Here is a 12245-nt window from a genome sequence, read left to right as displayed (position 1 = left end):
AACTCTCATACTGGCTGTCAAGCCTGCCAACACTAAGAAAGCAAAGTCCCCGGCAGAATGGCCTACAATCCATCCCAACTAGTAGTGTCTCCCATAAAAGGAGGCTAGAAAACCATCTACTTGGAGAGCAAGTCCAAAATCACACAGCAATTTATCTGTTATGACAAAAGGGACAAAACGTTCAGACCAACACTGAGTACATTGAAACGTACCCAAATTATACATTACCCCACTCGTATCCCACCTAGCCCGACCTGAAAGTTTAGAGGTCACGCGCACTGCCTGATGGATCAAGTTGGAAAAGAATGTCGTCAGCAGGTATCACCTAGCAACGTGTTTGCCTTTGTCACCTGATACGAGTGAAACCAACTTCCAAGAAGAAATTTGCTCGAGCGGATCGCGGAGGATTGCTTCGTGAAGGGCTGAAAGTGTCGACTAAGCTACGTACATACGCTCGGCCAGTGAACACTGACGCAAGCTTGAGCACCACAAGATGGCGAGTAACATGGCAGACGACTTTGATGACCAGTTCCTGACGTGCGCGATCTGTATGCTGAACTTCCGGGACCCCAAAATCCTGCCATGTCTGCACAGTTTTTGTAGGGAGTGTCTGCAAGAATGGGCCGCCAAACAACAGCCGCTGGAGTGCCCAACCTGCCGCGAACCGGTCAGGCTACCAGACCAAGGCGTGGACGGACTCAGGACCAACTTCTACGTCAACAACCTGCTGGACTTCGCGGCGGCCAAGAAAGGGGCGGAGCCAGGTGTGCCGTGCCAGGTGTGCGGGGGGAATGTGGAGGGGTCGAAGTCTTGGTGTGCAGACTGCGCTATCTTACTGTGTGAGGCGTGCACCAGCGTACACCGGAACCTTCCGTGTTCTAAAGATCACGAAGTTACCACAGAAGAAACCCTCAAGGCCGAGGAAGCTATTAGCAAATTTAATCGTAAGCGACACTGCGACAAGCACAAGAAGTATGAGCTAGAGTTCTACTGTGAGAGTTGCAAGGCTTTGGTTTGTACCGCGTGTACCGTGGTCGACCACCGACCGGGCAAAGATCACAATCCAGTAGAAATCGCCACCGTGGCTCAGAAAAGGAAGGCAGAACTGCAAGGACTTTTTCAAGACATAGATCCACGCCTGGGGGAAATACAGAACGCTGTAAAGGAAGTTGACAGAAAGATTTCTATGTTGATGTCATCGAAAGAGGAAGCCACCGACCAGGCCAAGGCGTACTTCCGTAAACTTGCCGACCTTCTGCAGAAGCGTGAACAGGAGGTTTTGAGCCAGCTTGACGAACAGTGCCGAGCCGACGGCAAGGCTCTACAAGCGAAGAAGGAAGCGATAGAGTTTGAGTTGGCCGGACTGACGAGCTCACAGACGTTCTGTCAACAGGCTTTAGAACACGGAAGTGACGTGCACGTTTTGGAGGTGGGAAACCAAATCCAAACAAGGGTGGAAACTCTGCTCAGAAAACGGCTGGACCTGGAGTCCGACTGGAGCGAGTTTCAGTTCGTCGAGAACACAGTTATTGCTGACGTCGAAAAAGAAGTCGACAATTTCGGTGGCGTAAGAACAAACGTCGACGCTTCAAAGTGCAAAGTTTCTGTGAAGCCAGCAGTCCAGGGGTTTCCGTGCGTCGCTGAACTGACGACAATGAGCCAAGAAGGCCGCCTGCGTGTTACGAATAGTAAAGCCGTCGAAGCTAGCATGAAGGACCCGTCTGGGACAGACGTCCGGGCACAAGTACAGATGAAGAGCGAAGGCTTGTGGGAAATCTCGTACACACCTGAGGTAACGGGTAACCATAGGTTAGAGGTCAAGGTCAACTCGCAACAGGTACCAGGAAGCCCGTTTGATGTTGATGTGAAGGGGAACCCAGTGTTGACTATCGGTCATAAGGGCAGCGGGGTGGGGGAACTGAATGGACCGATAGGTGTCGCTGTTGATAAGGACGGCAACATTGCAGTCGTGGAGTGGGGGAACAAACGGGTTCAAGTCTTTGATGCGAACACAGGTCAGTCTTTGCGTAGATTCCCAGTTGATGGCGAGAAGCCATTCGGCATCGATGTGGACTCCCAGGGAAGGTTTCTTGTGACGTCGAGGGGCGAAAATTTAGGACTAAGACGCTACTCCAAGGATGGCAAACTCTTGAACACGTTTCAGCCTGACTGTATGCGCAGCCCGCATGGCTTGACAGTTCTGAAGGACGGCCGCATGGTGGTGGCTGATGTCAGACAGCAGTCCTGTCTCCTCCTGCAGCCTGACGGGAGCCTCATCCGGGAGATCGGCAAGGGGCAGTTACAGGATGCAGTGTACGTGTCGGTAGACGAAGTACGTGATGTGGTGTTTGTCACAGACAAGAGCGCACACAAAGTAGTCGCGTTTGACCTGGACGGAAACCGAAAGTTCGATTTCGGCAGACAAGGTGACAAGGATGGCGAATTCCAAGAACCTAGAGGTGTAACAACAGACCCGGCAGGTAACATCATTGTAGGTAACGCAGGGGACGGCCGTGTGCAGGTGTTCGCGCCTGACGGGACTTTCAAACAGAGAGTGGGACCAGTCAAAGGGGGGCATGCCACTGGAGTCGCCCTGACTCCTGATGGTTACATAGCGGTGGCGTGCTTGAAAGGACATTGTGTAGAACTGTACAGGTACATGTGAGCGGCTATCACCGAGGCAATCGCCATTGCACATCAGCATATGTCTTGACCAGGTGTTGAAATGCACTGTTCATCATTTTCTTTTTTGTTGTTATAAGATCTTGCATAAAATTAATGATGTTTAACTTCAAGTCATACATGGCACTAGTGTAATGCATGCTACACGTATATGGCATGTTAAAGGCTTAAAATAATGGCGAACAGAGTGAGGAGTTAAACCCACAACCTTGTGTTCTGTGGTTCCAAATGTTGTTAAATACCATACAATACTAGGTAAAAATATATGTTATTTGCTTGTTCAAGTAATTGTTTTATTCAAATCACATAAAACATCGTTAGCACCAAATCCACTTGCCATTTCCAACTTTTAGTCATTAAAAATGGCTTTACTGTTCACACTTATGATTCTAAAATTATAAAAGAACCATCAGACCATGCACATTATGCTCATAAGGTGCTAAAAATGATAAATTCTTTAGACCTAGTGATTGCAAAATAAATTTCAGATTTAAACGCTAATTAGATTAACATGCAGCAAAGGTGACTGTTAGAATGAAAGTTCTAAGGTAGACCGAATGTATCTTGACATGATTATTATAAAAAAAATGAGTAAAACAGCAATGGTGCAGTGCAGTGTGTCCCTCGTTTCAACTCTCATCCTGGCTGTCAAGCCTGCCAACACTAAGAAAGCAAAGTCCCCGGCAGAATGGCCTACAATCCATCCCAACTAGTAGTGTCTCCCATAAAAGGAGGCTAGAAAACATCTACTTGAAGAGGAAGTCCAGAATCACACAGCAATTTATCTGTTATGACAAAAGGGGCTAATCGTTCAGACCAACACTGAGTAAATTGGGACTTACCCAAATATATCTGCATTACACAATCTTCAACCTGACATTGTAGGAAAGATTATAGCATCTTCTAACTTCTGTTTCTAACAGATGACCATCCCAAACCACCAGTGTCGGAAAAACGAGGCAGTCATAAGCCATTACCATCTCCCCTCCTAACATTTCCTTGGAGGTGAACCTTTTATATGTAGAAAACATTGTTACATTCCAGCACATGTAAAAACATTGTTACATTCCAGCACATGTAGAAAACATTGTTAACTTCCAGCACATATAGAAAACATTGCTACATTCCAGCACATGTAAAAAAAAATTGTTACACTCCAGCACATGTAATATAAAAAACATTGTTACATTTCGGCACATGTAGAAAACATTGTTACATTTCTGCACATGTAGAAAACATTGTTACATTCCAACACATGTAGAAAATATTCTTACATTCAAGCACATATGGAAAACATTGTTACATTCAAGCACATATAGAAGACATTGTTACATTTCTGCACATGTAGAAAACATTGATACTCTCCAGCACATGTAGAAAACATTGCTACATTCCAGCACATGTAGAAAACATTCTTACATTTCTGCACATGTAGAAAACATTGTTAAATTTCTGCACATGTAGAAAACATTGTTAAATTTCTGCACATGTAGAAAACATTCTTACATTTCAGCACATGTAGAAAACATTCTTACATTCCAGCACATGTAGAAAACATTGTTACATTTCTGCACATGTAGAAAACATTGTTACACTCCAACACATGTAGAAAACATTGTTACACTCCAACACATGTAGAAAACATTGTTACATCCCAGCACATGTAGAAAACATTCTTCTATTTCAGCACATGTAGAAAACATTCTTACATTTCAGCACTGGTAGAAAACATTCTTCTATTTCAGCACATGTAGAAAACATTCTTACATCCCAGCACATGTAGAAAACATTCTTACACTCCAACACAATTCTAATTCTGTAAAGCTGAATAAATAAATAAGATAGGGACATACCAGCACAATAACATTCCTGTCTTCAAGGGCCATTCTGGCATTACTGCTTATATACACATTAATGTATATATCTTAATTTGAATAAAATAGAGGACGAATATCATTTTGTAATAGAATGTGGACTGTATAGCAACGACTGGAGGGGCCGTTATATCGCTACAAATATACAGATATATATATCCCTACAAATAATATTAAACAGGGCTTCTTGGGAGTTCCCAGTTATAAAAGGTCATCAAGTTACATTGCTTTTCTACGCATACATCTATATCTACAGGATCGCTTCTCTCTTTTTGAAACCTGTATGAACACATTTACATAGTTTTTTCATTTACATCGTAGCACTTGGATGTCATAATATGTTTGAACAACTCTATTTTCGTATATGTCTGTTCTAATTGTAAGGAACTAATAAAGGTATATAGCAGTGTATAGCGAGCATTCTTAAACGAAATGTGCTTCATTTTTTAAAACAAGATTCTACCATTACAGCTCTATTCAGACTATTGATGTACGTAGCTGGTGGGCGTGTAAGTTGTCACGTGGTGTGAGATTAGTCTGGTGCTATTTTTTCAAGGTTTTCATTCAGACGCACACAGACATAAGAATGGTGTGCGCACACTCAGTTGGAATATTGACTTGACACATCGGCTGGTACATGGAGGCAAACTAAGGTATTCTTTCCCCATTCCGTGATAATCTGTGATATGTGTTATGAAATCGAACATTCAGTGGTCAATTTTTCCCACCTCGATATCCTAGAATACTTGCTTTTCTTTTCATGTTTCTGTTTTTGTTAAATATAACAATAAATCTACCCGAAAACGCCACAACCTTGAAAATTTCAGCCACACATACTGTTATGTTTCATCTAAGAGCAATGTAGCAATTTCAACCTGTTGTTTTGTATGTTGTTCGCTAAATGTGGGAATGCAGGTTGACAGAAACCAGTATTTCTTCCAGTGCACCTAATCATACAGGACCACACCATGTAGTTAACGGCAGTGTATAACAAGTCAATGATGTTTGAATTTTTTTTTCTCGGAACAGAAATGGCGGCAACCGAGGAGAACCTCCCTCCGGACGGAGGAAACCCAAAGGGGAAGACCGCGGACATCACCAAGCTGAGCTCGGGGCGACTACACCCTGTGCCCGACGAATGTTTGGGACACGAAGAGGGGTCTGTCCAGGGCACTCCCGAAGATGCTCACGTATACAAGGATGAGTCTGGTTATGGCACGCCCGAAGATGCTCACGTATACAAAGATGACTTTGGTTATGGCACGCCCGAAGATGTTCACACATACAAGGGCGAGTCTGGTTATGGAACTCCAGAAGATGTTCACGTATGCAAGGATGAGACTGGTTATGGAACTCCAGAAGATGTTCACGTATACAAGGATGAGACTGGTTATGGAACGCCCGAAGATGCTCACGTATACAAGGATGAGACTGGTTATGGAACGCCCGAAGATGTTCACGTATACAAGGATGAGTCTGGATATGGCAAGCCCGAAGATGCTCACGTATACAAGGATGAGTCTGGATATGGCACGCCCGAAGATGTTCACACATACAAGGACGAGTCTGGTTATGGAACGCCAGAAGATGTTCACGTATACAAGGATGAGTCTGGTTATGGAACGCCAGAAGATGTACGCGGATACGAAGAAGACGGGTCTGTCCACGACAAACCAGAGGGTGCTCACGGAAACAAAGCTCCCGGCGAGGACGAAAGCGTTCTTTACAAGGCTAAAGGTACGTCAGAACACACACTCACAAATCAGGGATCAGTCAGTACTGCTACAGTCTGTATGGCCGTGTAGACGCCCGACTTGTGCTTCAAATCTTTTAGACTTTAGGACCCTTTTAAGATTTTACCTTTATATTTCATTCAAATTTGCAGGGGAAAGTTCATCTTTGTTGTTATATCTAGTTCCGAGAGGATTTCTTAATGGCCATATGGAATTACTTTTGTTTCATCACCGATGGGTTATTACTTTTTTTTTTATTTACTACATGTTCATCACAAAACAAGGCTCATGGAAGCCACTCAAATGTTTTGGGTTACTGTACGGACAGTGAGGACCGATGTTTGTTGACCTTAGGCTTGAAAAGTTTAAGGTTATACCCATAATTTTTTGTTTTATTTAACTTGTTTTTTTAACCCTATCGTGCTACATACATCTTCTGTTCCGGTTTTTTTAAATATTCCAACATGTAATCACAATACGTGGTGACGGCATACTCAAGTTTTTTTTCAACTTATATTAATGCCGCCACCAACATAGGGGACGATACAATACTAGTACTAATTTTCACATAAGCGAAGTGAGGAAATTCGTGCCTTTCCCAAGGGCACAAGATATGCGGCATGTCAGGACTCGAACCCGGGACCTTTTGGTTCCGAGTCGAGCACTCTGCCGTTACGCCACACGACGCCACATGTTCCTTGGTCTTAATTGTCGAGTTTAAGGTAGCTATTGGAGTCAACAGCTTTTTATCTTCCTGTTGTGTTTAGCGCGTGTCACTGGCCTGTGGACTAGGCTGCCATCCAGTAGAGTGATCGTGCCTGCAGTGGGCTGTGGGATCGTGGTGATAGCGTCAGTTATCGCCGCTATAATCCTGACGACTCATCTCGGCCTTGAGAAAACTGAGGTAGGCCTGGAGGTCTTCATTCATAGATTGATTGAACGTCCGTCTTTGTTGGAAGAATTCATTCTAAAGCTTGTTTAAAGGCATCCAGTGCATTTTAGGGGTTGGAAACCCGGTTTTTCAAAGCCAATATTTTAGTAATTTATCTACCCATTGAGTTGAAACACAATGTATATTGACCATCATGGAGCAAAAAATCCCACAATTCTGACGGAAAATGGTATAGTTAGTGGAATGGCCCTGCACCCACCAGCCAGAAAATAAAGGACTCATCTTGAGGCTTGTTTCTTCAGTTTTAAATGCCCAGAGTATGGTATACTGATTCAAATGTGCTAATATGAAGCAGTATGTGCCAATATAACAAAAATTGCTCTAAAATCACATTGGGTGCCTTTAAACTGTATATTCGCAATAAGGCTGGGACTTGCCGAGATTTTCAACCGAACAGCTTAATTCAAGGTCATTTGGATCTAATGCATAACATATGTCAACCGTATGACAATATGGCTATTATATATCCTTATACATGTGTTGTTAGTAAAATGTCAGCGGTTCCCCGAAAGAAATTGTTGTGAACAGACTTCTTTCGAAGCCTTACTAACCTTCTGTGGCGCCGACATTAGGATTGTAGTAATGTTACACTTAGGGTCTAAAGATCCTAAGTGTAGTCTCCGTGCGGTTGTAGGACGCACTTGGCTCAATGATGCAAGAAGACATGATGATCAGGGCGACCCTACAGACATCGAGCACTCCATTGCTGACGACATACATGCACTTCGACTTCGACGATAACCACACTGCTTTACTTGAATGGACCGAGCCATTTGCAAACATCAGTCTGAACTCCAAGACCCTGCCAGTAACCGTTACGTCTCTGCCAACCACAGGTAAGCAATATTTGTATGAGGTCCCCAGTCCTCGGATTGGTTATCATCCAGTCGGTGCAAATGCTGATTGGCTATTTCACCTGTCCTGTTTGGAAATAAACAGCCAATGAGGAAAGAGTACAACAGCAAGTGTGAGACCACAACACTATCTTGTCATTCTGTAGAAGGCTTTCTGACAAAAAGATGCTTGTTTCTCTAGCTTGCAGTCTCTCTTGAAATGTGCTTCCACATTTTCAAAGGTCCTTGTCCAATTGGCTATCAGTCTATGATAGTCAACATCTATGCTCGACAAATGTTTATCAATTTGCTCCTGAATTAACACAACAATCTGTTTTCCTTTTTCGTGCAGACCTGAATGAATGTGCCAGGAACCCATGCCAACATGGACGCTGTGTGAACAAAGATGGCGGATACAAATGTACCTGCAACCCTGGATGGACTGGACAGAACTGTCAGCAAGGTGTCTGAGTTCTTTTTGTGTACAAGCCAAAGTTTTGAATTAAGAGTTAGCAAATTTGTTGTCTGTATTAGTCTTAGGTCCCTGGCTGTCATTTTTGGAACAGGTTAGAATGACCAACATCTAAGAAATGTAGTTGCTTATTAGCTCGATGTAGCTGGTTTTTGAGGCCTTTTTTTTTCTTTTGGTGCAGACCTGAATGAATGTACCAAGAACCCATGCCAACATGGACGCTGTAAGAACAAAGATGGCGGATACAAATGTACCTGCGACCCTGGATGGACTGGACAGAACTGTCAGCAAGGTGCCTGAGTTCTTTTTGTGCACAAGCCAAAGTTTAAAATAAAATGTTAGGGAATCTATTGTCTGTATTAGTCTTAGGTCCCTGGCTCATTCACTGTCATTTTCGGAATAAGGCTAGAATGACCAACATCTAAGTAATGTAGTTACTCATTAGCTCGATCTAGCTCATTTTTTTGAAAACTTTTTCTTTTGATGCAGACATCTAGCACATTTTTTTTTCTTTTTTTTTTTCATTTGACGTAGACCTGAATGAATGTGTCAGGAAACCATGCAAACATGGACGCTGTGTGAACAAAGATGGCGGATACAAATGTACCTGCAACCCTGGATGGACTGGACAAAACTGTCAGCAAGGTGCCTGAGTTCTTTTTGTGTACAAGCCAAAGTTTGAAATAAAATGTTAGGGAATCTATTGTCTGTATTAGTCTTAGGTCCCTGGCTCATACACTGTCATTTTCGGAATAAGGCTAGAATGACCAACATCTAAGTAATGTAGTTACTCATTAGCTCGATCTAGCTCATTTGTTGAAGACTTTTTTGTTTTGATGCAGACAATTAGCACATTTTTTTTTCTTTTCTTTTATTTTCATTTTGACGCAGACCTGAATGAATGTGCCAGGAACCCATGCCAACATGGACGCTGTGTAAACAAAGATGGCAGATACAAATGTACCTGCAACCGTGGTTGGACTGGACAGAAATGTCAACTAGGTGAGCCATTTTTGTGTAGTAATCAAAGTTTTGAATGAAGTTTTAAGGTATTTTTTTTCTTTATCAGTCCTTACTGATTTACTGCCATTTTCGACATGAGACTAAAATAACATACAAATGTACCTGCAACCCTGGTTGGACTGGACAGAACTGTCAGCAAGGCTTGCTTTCATCTTACAAATGTATGTGCTGGAATAAGTAATGTAGTTAGCCATTAGCTCGATCTACATGTAGCAAAATTGTTGAAGACTTTTTTCTTTTGATGCTGACATCTAGCACATTTTTTTCTTTTTTTTTCTTTTTGACGTAGACCTGAATGAATGTGACAGGAATCCATGCAAACATGGACGCTGTGTGAACAAGGATAGCGGATACACATGTAACTGCAAACCTGGTTGGACTGGACAGAACTGTCAGCTAGGTAAGTTATTTTTGTCTAGTATTCAAAGTTTTGATACATCAAGTGTTAATGGATTTCTTTTCTTTATCAGTCCTTACTGATTGACTGCCATTTTCAAAATAAGACTAGAATGGCCGACATCCATGTACTGTAGTTGCCTGTCTGCTAGTTCCATCTAGCGCATTTTTATACATCCTTTTTTTTTCATTTTGACGCAGACCTGAATGAATGTGCCAGGATCCCATGCAAACATGGACGTTGTGTGAACAAAGATGGCGGATACAAATGTACCTGCAACTCTGGTTGGACTGGACAGAACTGTCAGAAAGGTGCCTGAGCTATTTTTGTGTACAAGCCAAAGTCTTAAATAACGTGTTAGGGAATCTATTGTCTGTCTTAGTCTTAGGTCCCTGGCTCATACACTGTCATTTTCGGAATAAGGCTAGAATGACCAACATCTAAGTAATGTAGTTACTCGTTAGGTCGATTTAGCTCATTTGTTGAAGACTTTTTCTTTTGATGCAGACATCTAGCACATTTTTTTTTCATTTTGACGTAGACCTGAATGAATGTGCCAGGAATCCATGCAAACATGGACGCTGTGTGAACAAAGATGGTGGATACAAATGTAACTGCAACCCTGGTTGGACTGGACAGAACTGTCAGCAAGGTAAGTTATTTTTATGTAGTAGTCAAAGTTTTAATAAATGAAGTGTTAAGGGATTTCTTTATCAGTCCTTACTGATTGACTGTCATTTTCAAAATAAGACTGGAATGGCCGACATCCATGTACTGTAGTTGCTTGTCTGCTAGTTCTGTCTAGTATGTTTTTTAAGTATGTTTTTTTTCATTTTGACGCAGTCTTGAATGAATGTGCCAGGAACCCATGCAAACATGGACGCTGTAAGAACAAAGATGGCGGATACAAATGTACCTGCAACCCTGGTTGGACTGGACAGAAATGTCACCTAGGTGAGTTATATTTGTGTATACGTAGTAGTCAAACTTTTAATAAATGAAGTGTTAACTTCTAAGGGATTTATCAATCCTTATAAAAAATTACTGATTGACTGCCATTTTCATAATGAGACTAGCATGTCCGACATCCATGTACTGTAGCTGCTTGTCTGCTAGTTTCATCTAGTACATTTCTAAACGTTTTTTTTTCTCATTTTGACGTAGACCTGAATGAATGTGCCAGGAACCCATGCCAACATGGACGCTGTGTGAACAAAGATGGCGGATACAAATGTACCTGCAACCGTGGATGGACTGGACAGAAATGTCACCTAGGTAAGTTATGTTTGTCTAGTATTCAAAGTTTTGATACATCAAGTGTTAATGGATTTCTTTTCTTTATCAGTCCTTACTGATTGACTGCCATTTTCAAAATAAGACTAGAATGGCCGACATCCATGTACTGTAGTTGCTTGTCTGCTAGTTCCATCTAGCACATTCTTAATTTTTTTTTCGTTTTGACGCAGACCTGAATGAATGTGCCAGGAATCCATGCAAACATAGACGCTGTGTGAACAAAGATGGCGGATACAAATGTACCTGCAGCCCTGGATGGACTGGACAGAACTGTCAGAAAGGTGCCTGAGTTCTTTTTGTGTACAAGCCAAAGTTTTAAATAACGTGTTAGGGAATCTATTGTCTGTCTTAGTCTTAGGTCCCTGGCTCATTCACTGTCATTTTCGGAATAAGGCTAGAATGGCCAACATTTAAGTAATGTAGTTACTCGTTAGGTCGATCTAGCTCATTTGTTGAAGACTTTTTCTTTTGATGCTGACATCTAGCACATTTTTTTTTTATTTTGACGTAGACCTGAATGAATGTGCCAGGAATCCATGCAAACATGGACGCTGTGTGAACAAGGATAGCGGATACACATGTAACTGCAACCCTGGTTGGACTGGAAAGAACTGTCAGCGAGGTAACGGTTATTTTTGTCTAGTATTCAAAGTTTTGATACATCAAGTGTTAATGGATTTCTTTTCTTTATCAGTCCTTACTGATTGACTGCCATTTTCAAAATGAGACTAGAATGGCCGACATCCATGTACTGTAGTTGCTTGTCTGCTAGTTCCATCTATCGCATTTTTATTTTATTTTTTTTCGTTTTGACGCAGACCTGAATGAATGTGTCAGGAAACCATGCCAACATGGACGCTGTGTGAACAAAGATGGCGGATACAAATGTACCTGCAACCCTGGATGGACTGGACAGAACTGTCAGAAAGGTGCCTGAGCTATTTTTGTGCACAAGACTAAGTTTTAGATAACGTGTTAGGGAA

General features: G+C 42.2%; 1 protein-coding gene across 1 annotated transcript; it reads left to right on the top strand.

Moving 5' to 3' along the window:
• Nucleotides 1–393: 393 nt before the first annotated feature.
• LOC109472088 (tripartite motif-containing protein 2-like) lies at nucleotides 394–2711 on the top strand. The gene has a single exon (XM_019771661.1). It carries the CDS (start codon nucleotides 494–496, stop codon nucleotides 2663–2665), a length of 2172 nt encoding a protein of 723 aa, XP_019627220.1. The 5' UTR covers nucleotides 394–493; the 3' UTR covers nucleotides 2666–2711.
• The last annotated feature ends 9534 nt before the right edge of the window (nucleotides 2712–12245 follow it).

The sequence above is a fragment of the Branchiostoma belcheri genome, unplaced genomic scaffold (assembly GCF_001625305.1).
Source record: "Branchiostoma belcheri isolate BF01 breed outbred unplaced genomic scaffold, Haploidv18h27 scaffold266, whole genome shotgun sequence".
In the NCBI taxonomy this organism is placed as follows: domain Eukaryota; kingdom Metazoa; phylum Chordata; class Leptocardii; order Amphioxiformes; family Branchiostomatidae; genus Branchiostoma; species Branchiostoma belcheri.
Note: the sequence above shows the minus strand (reverse complement) of the source record. Positions and strands in the feature narration are given on the sequence as shown.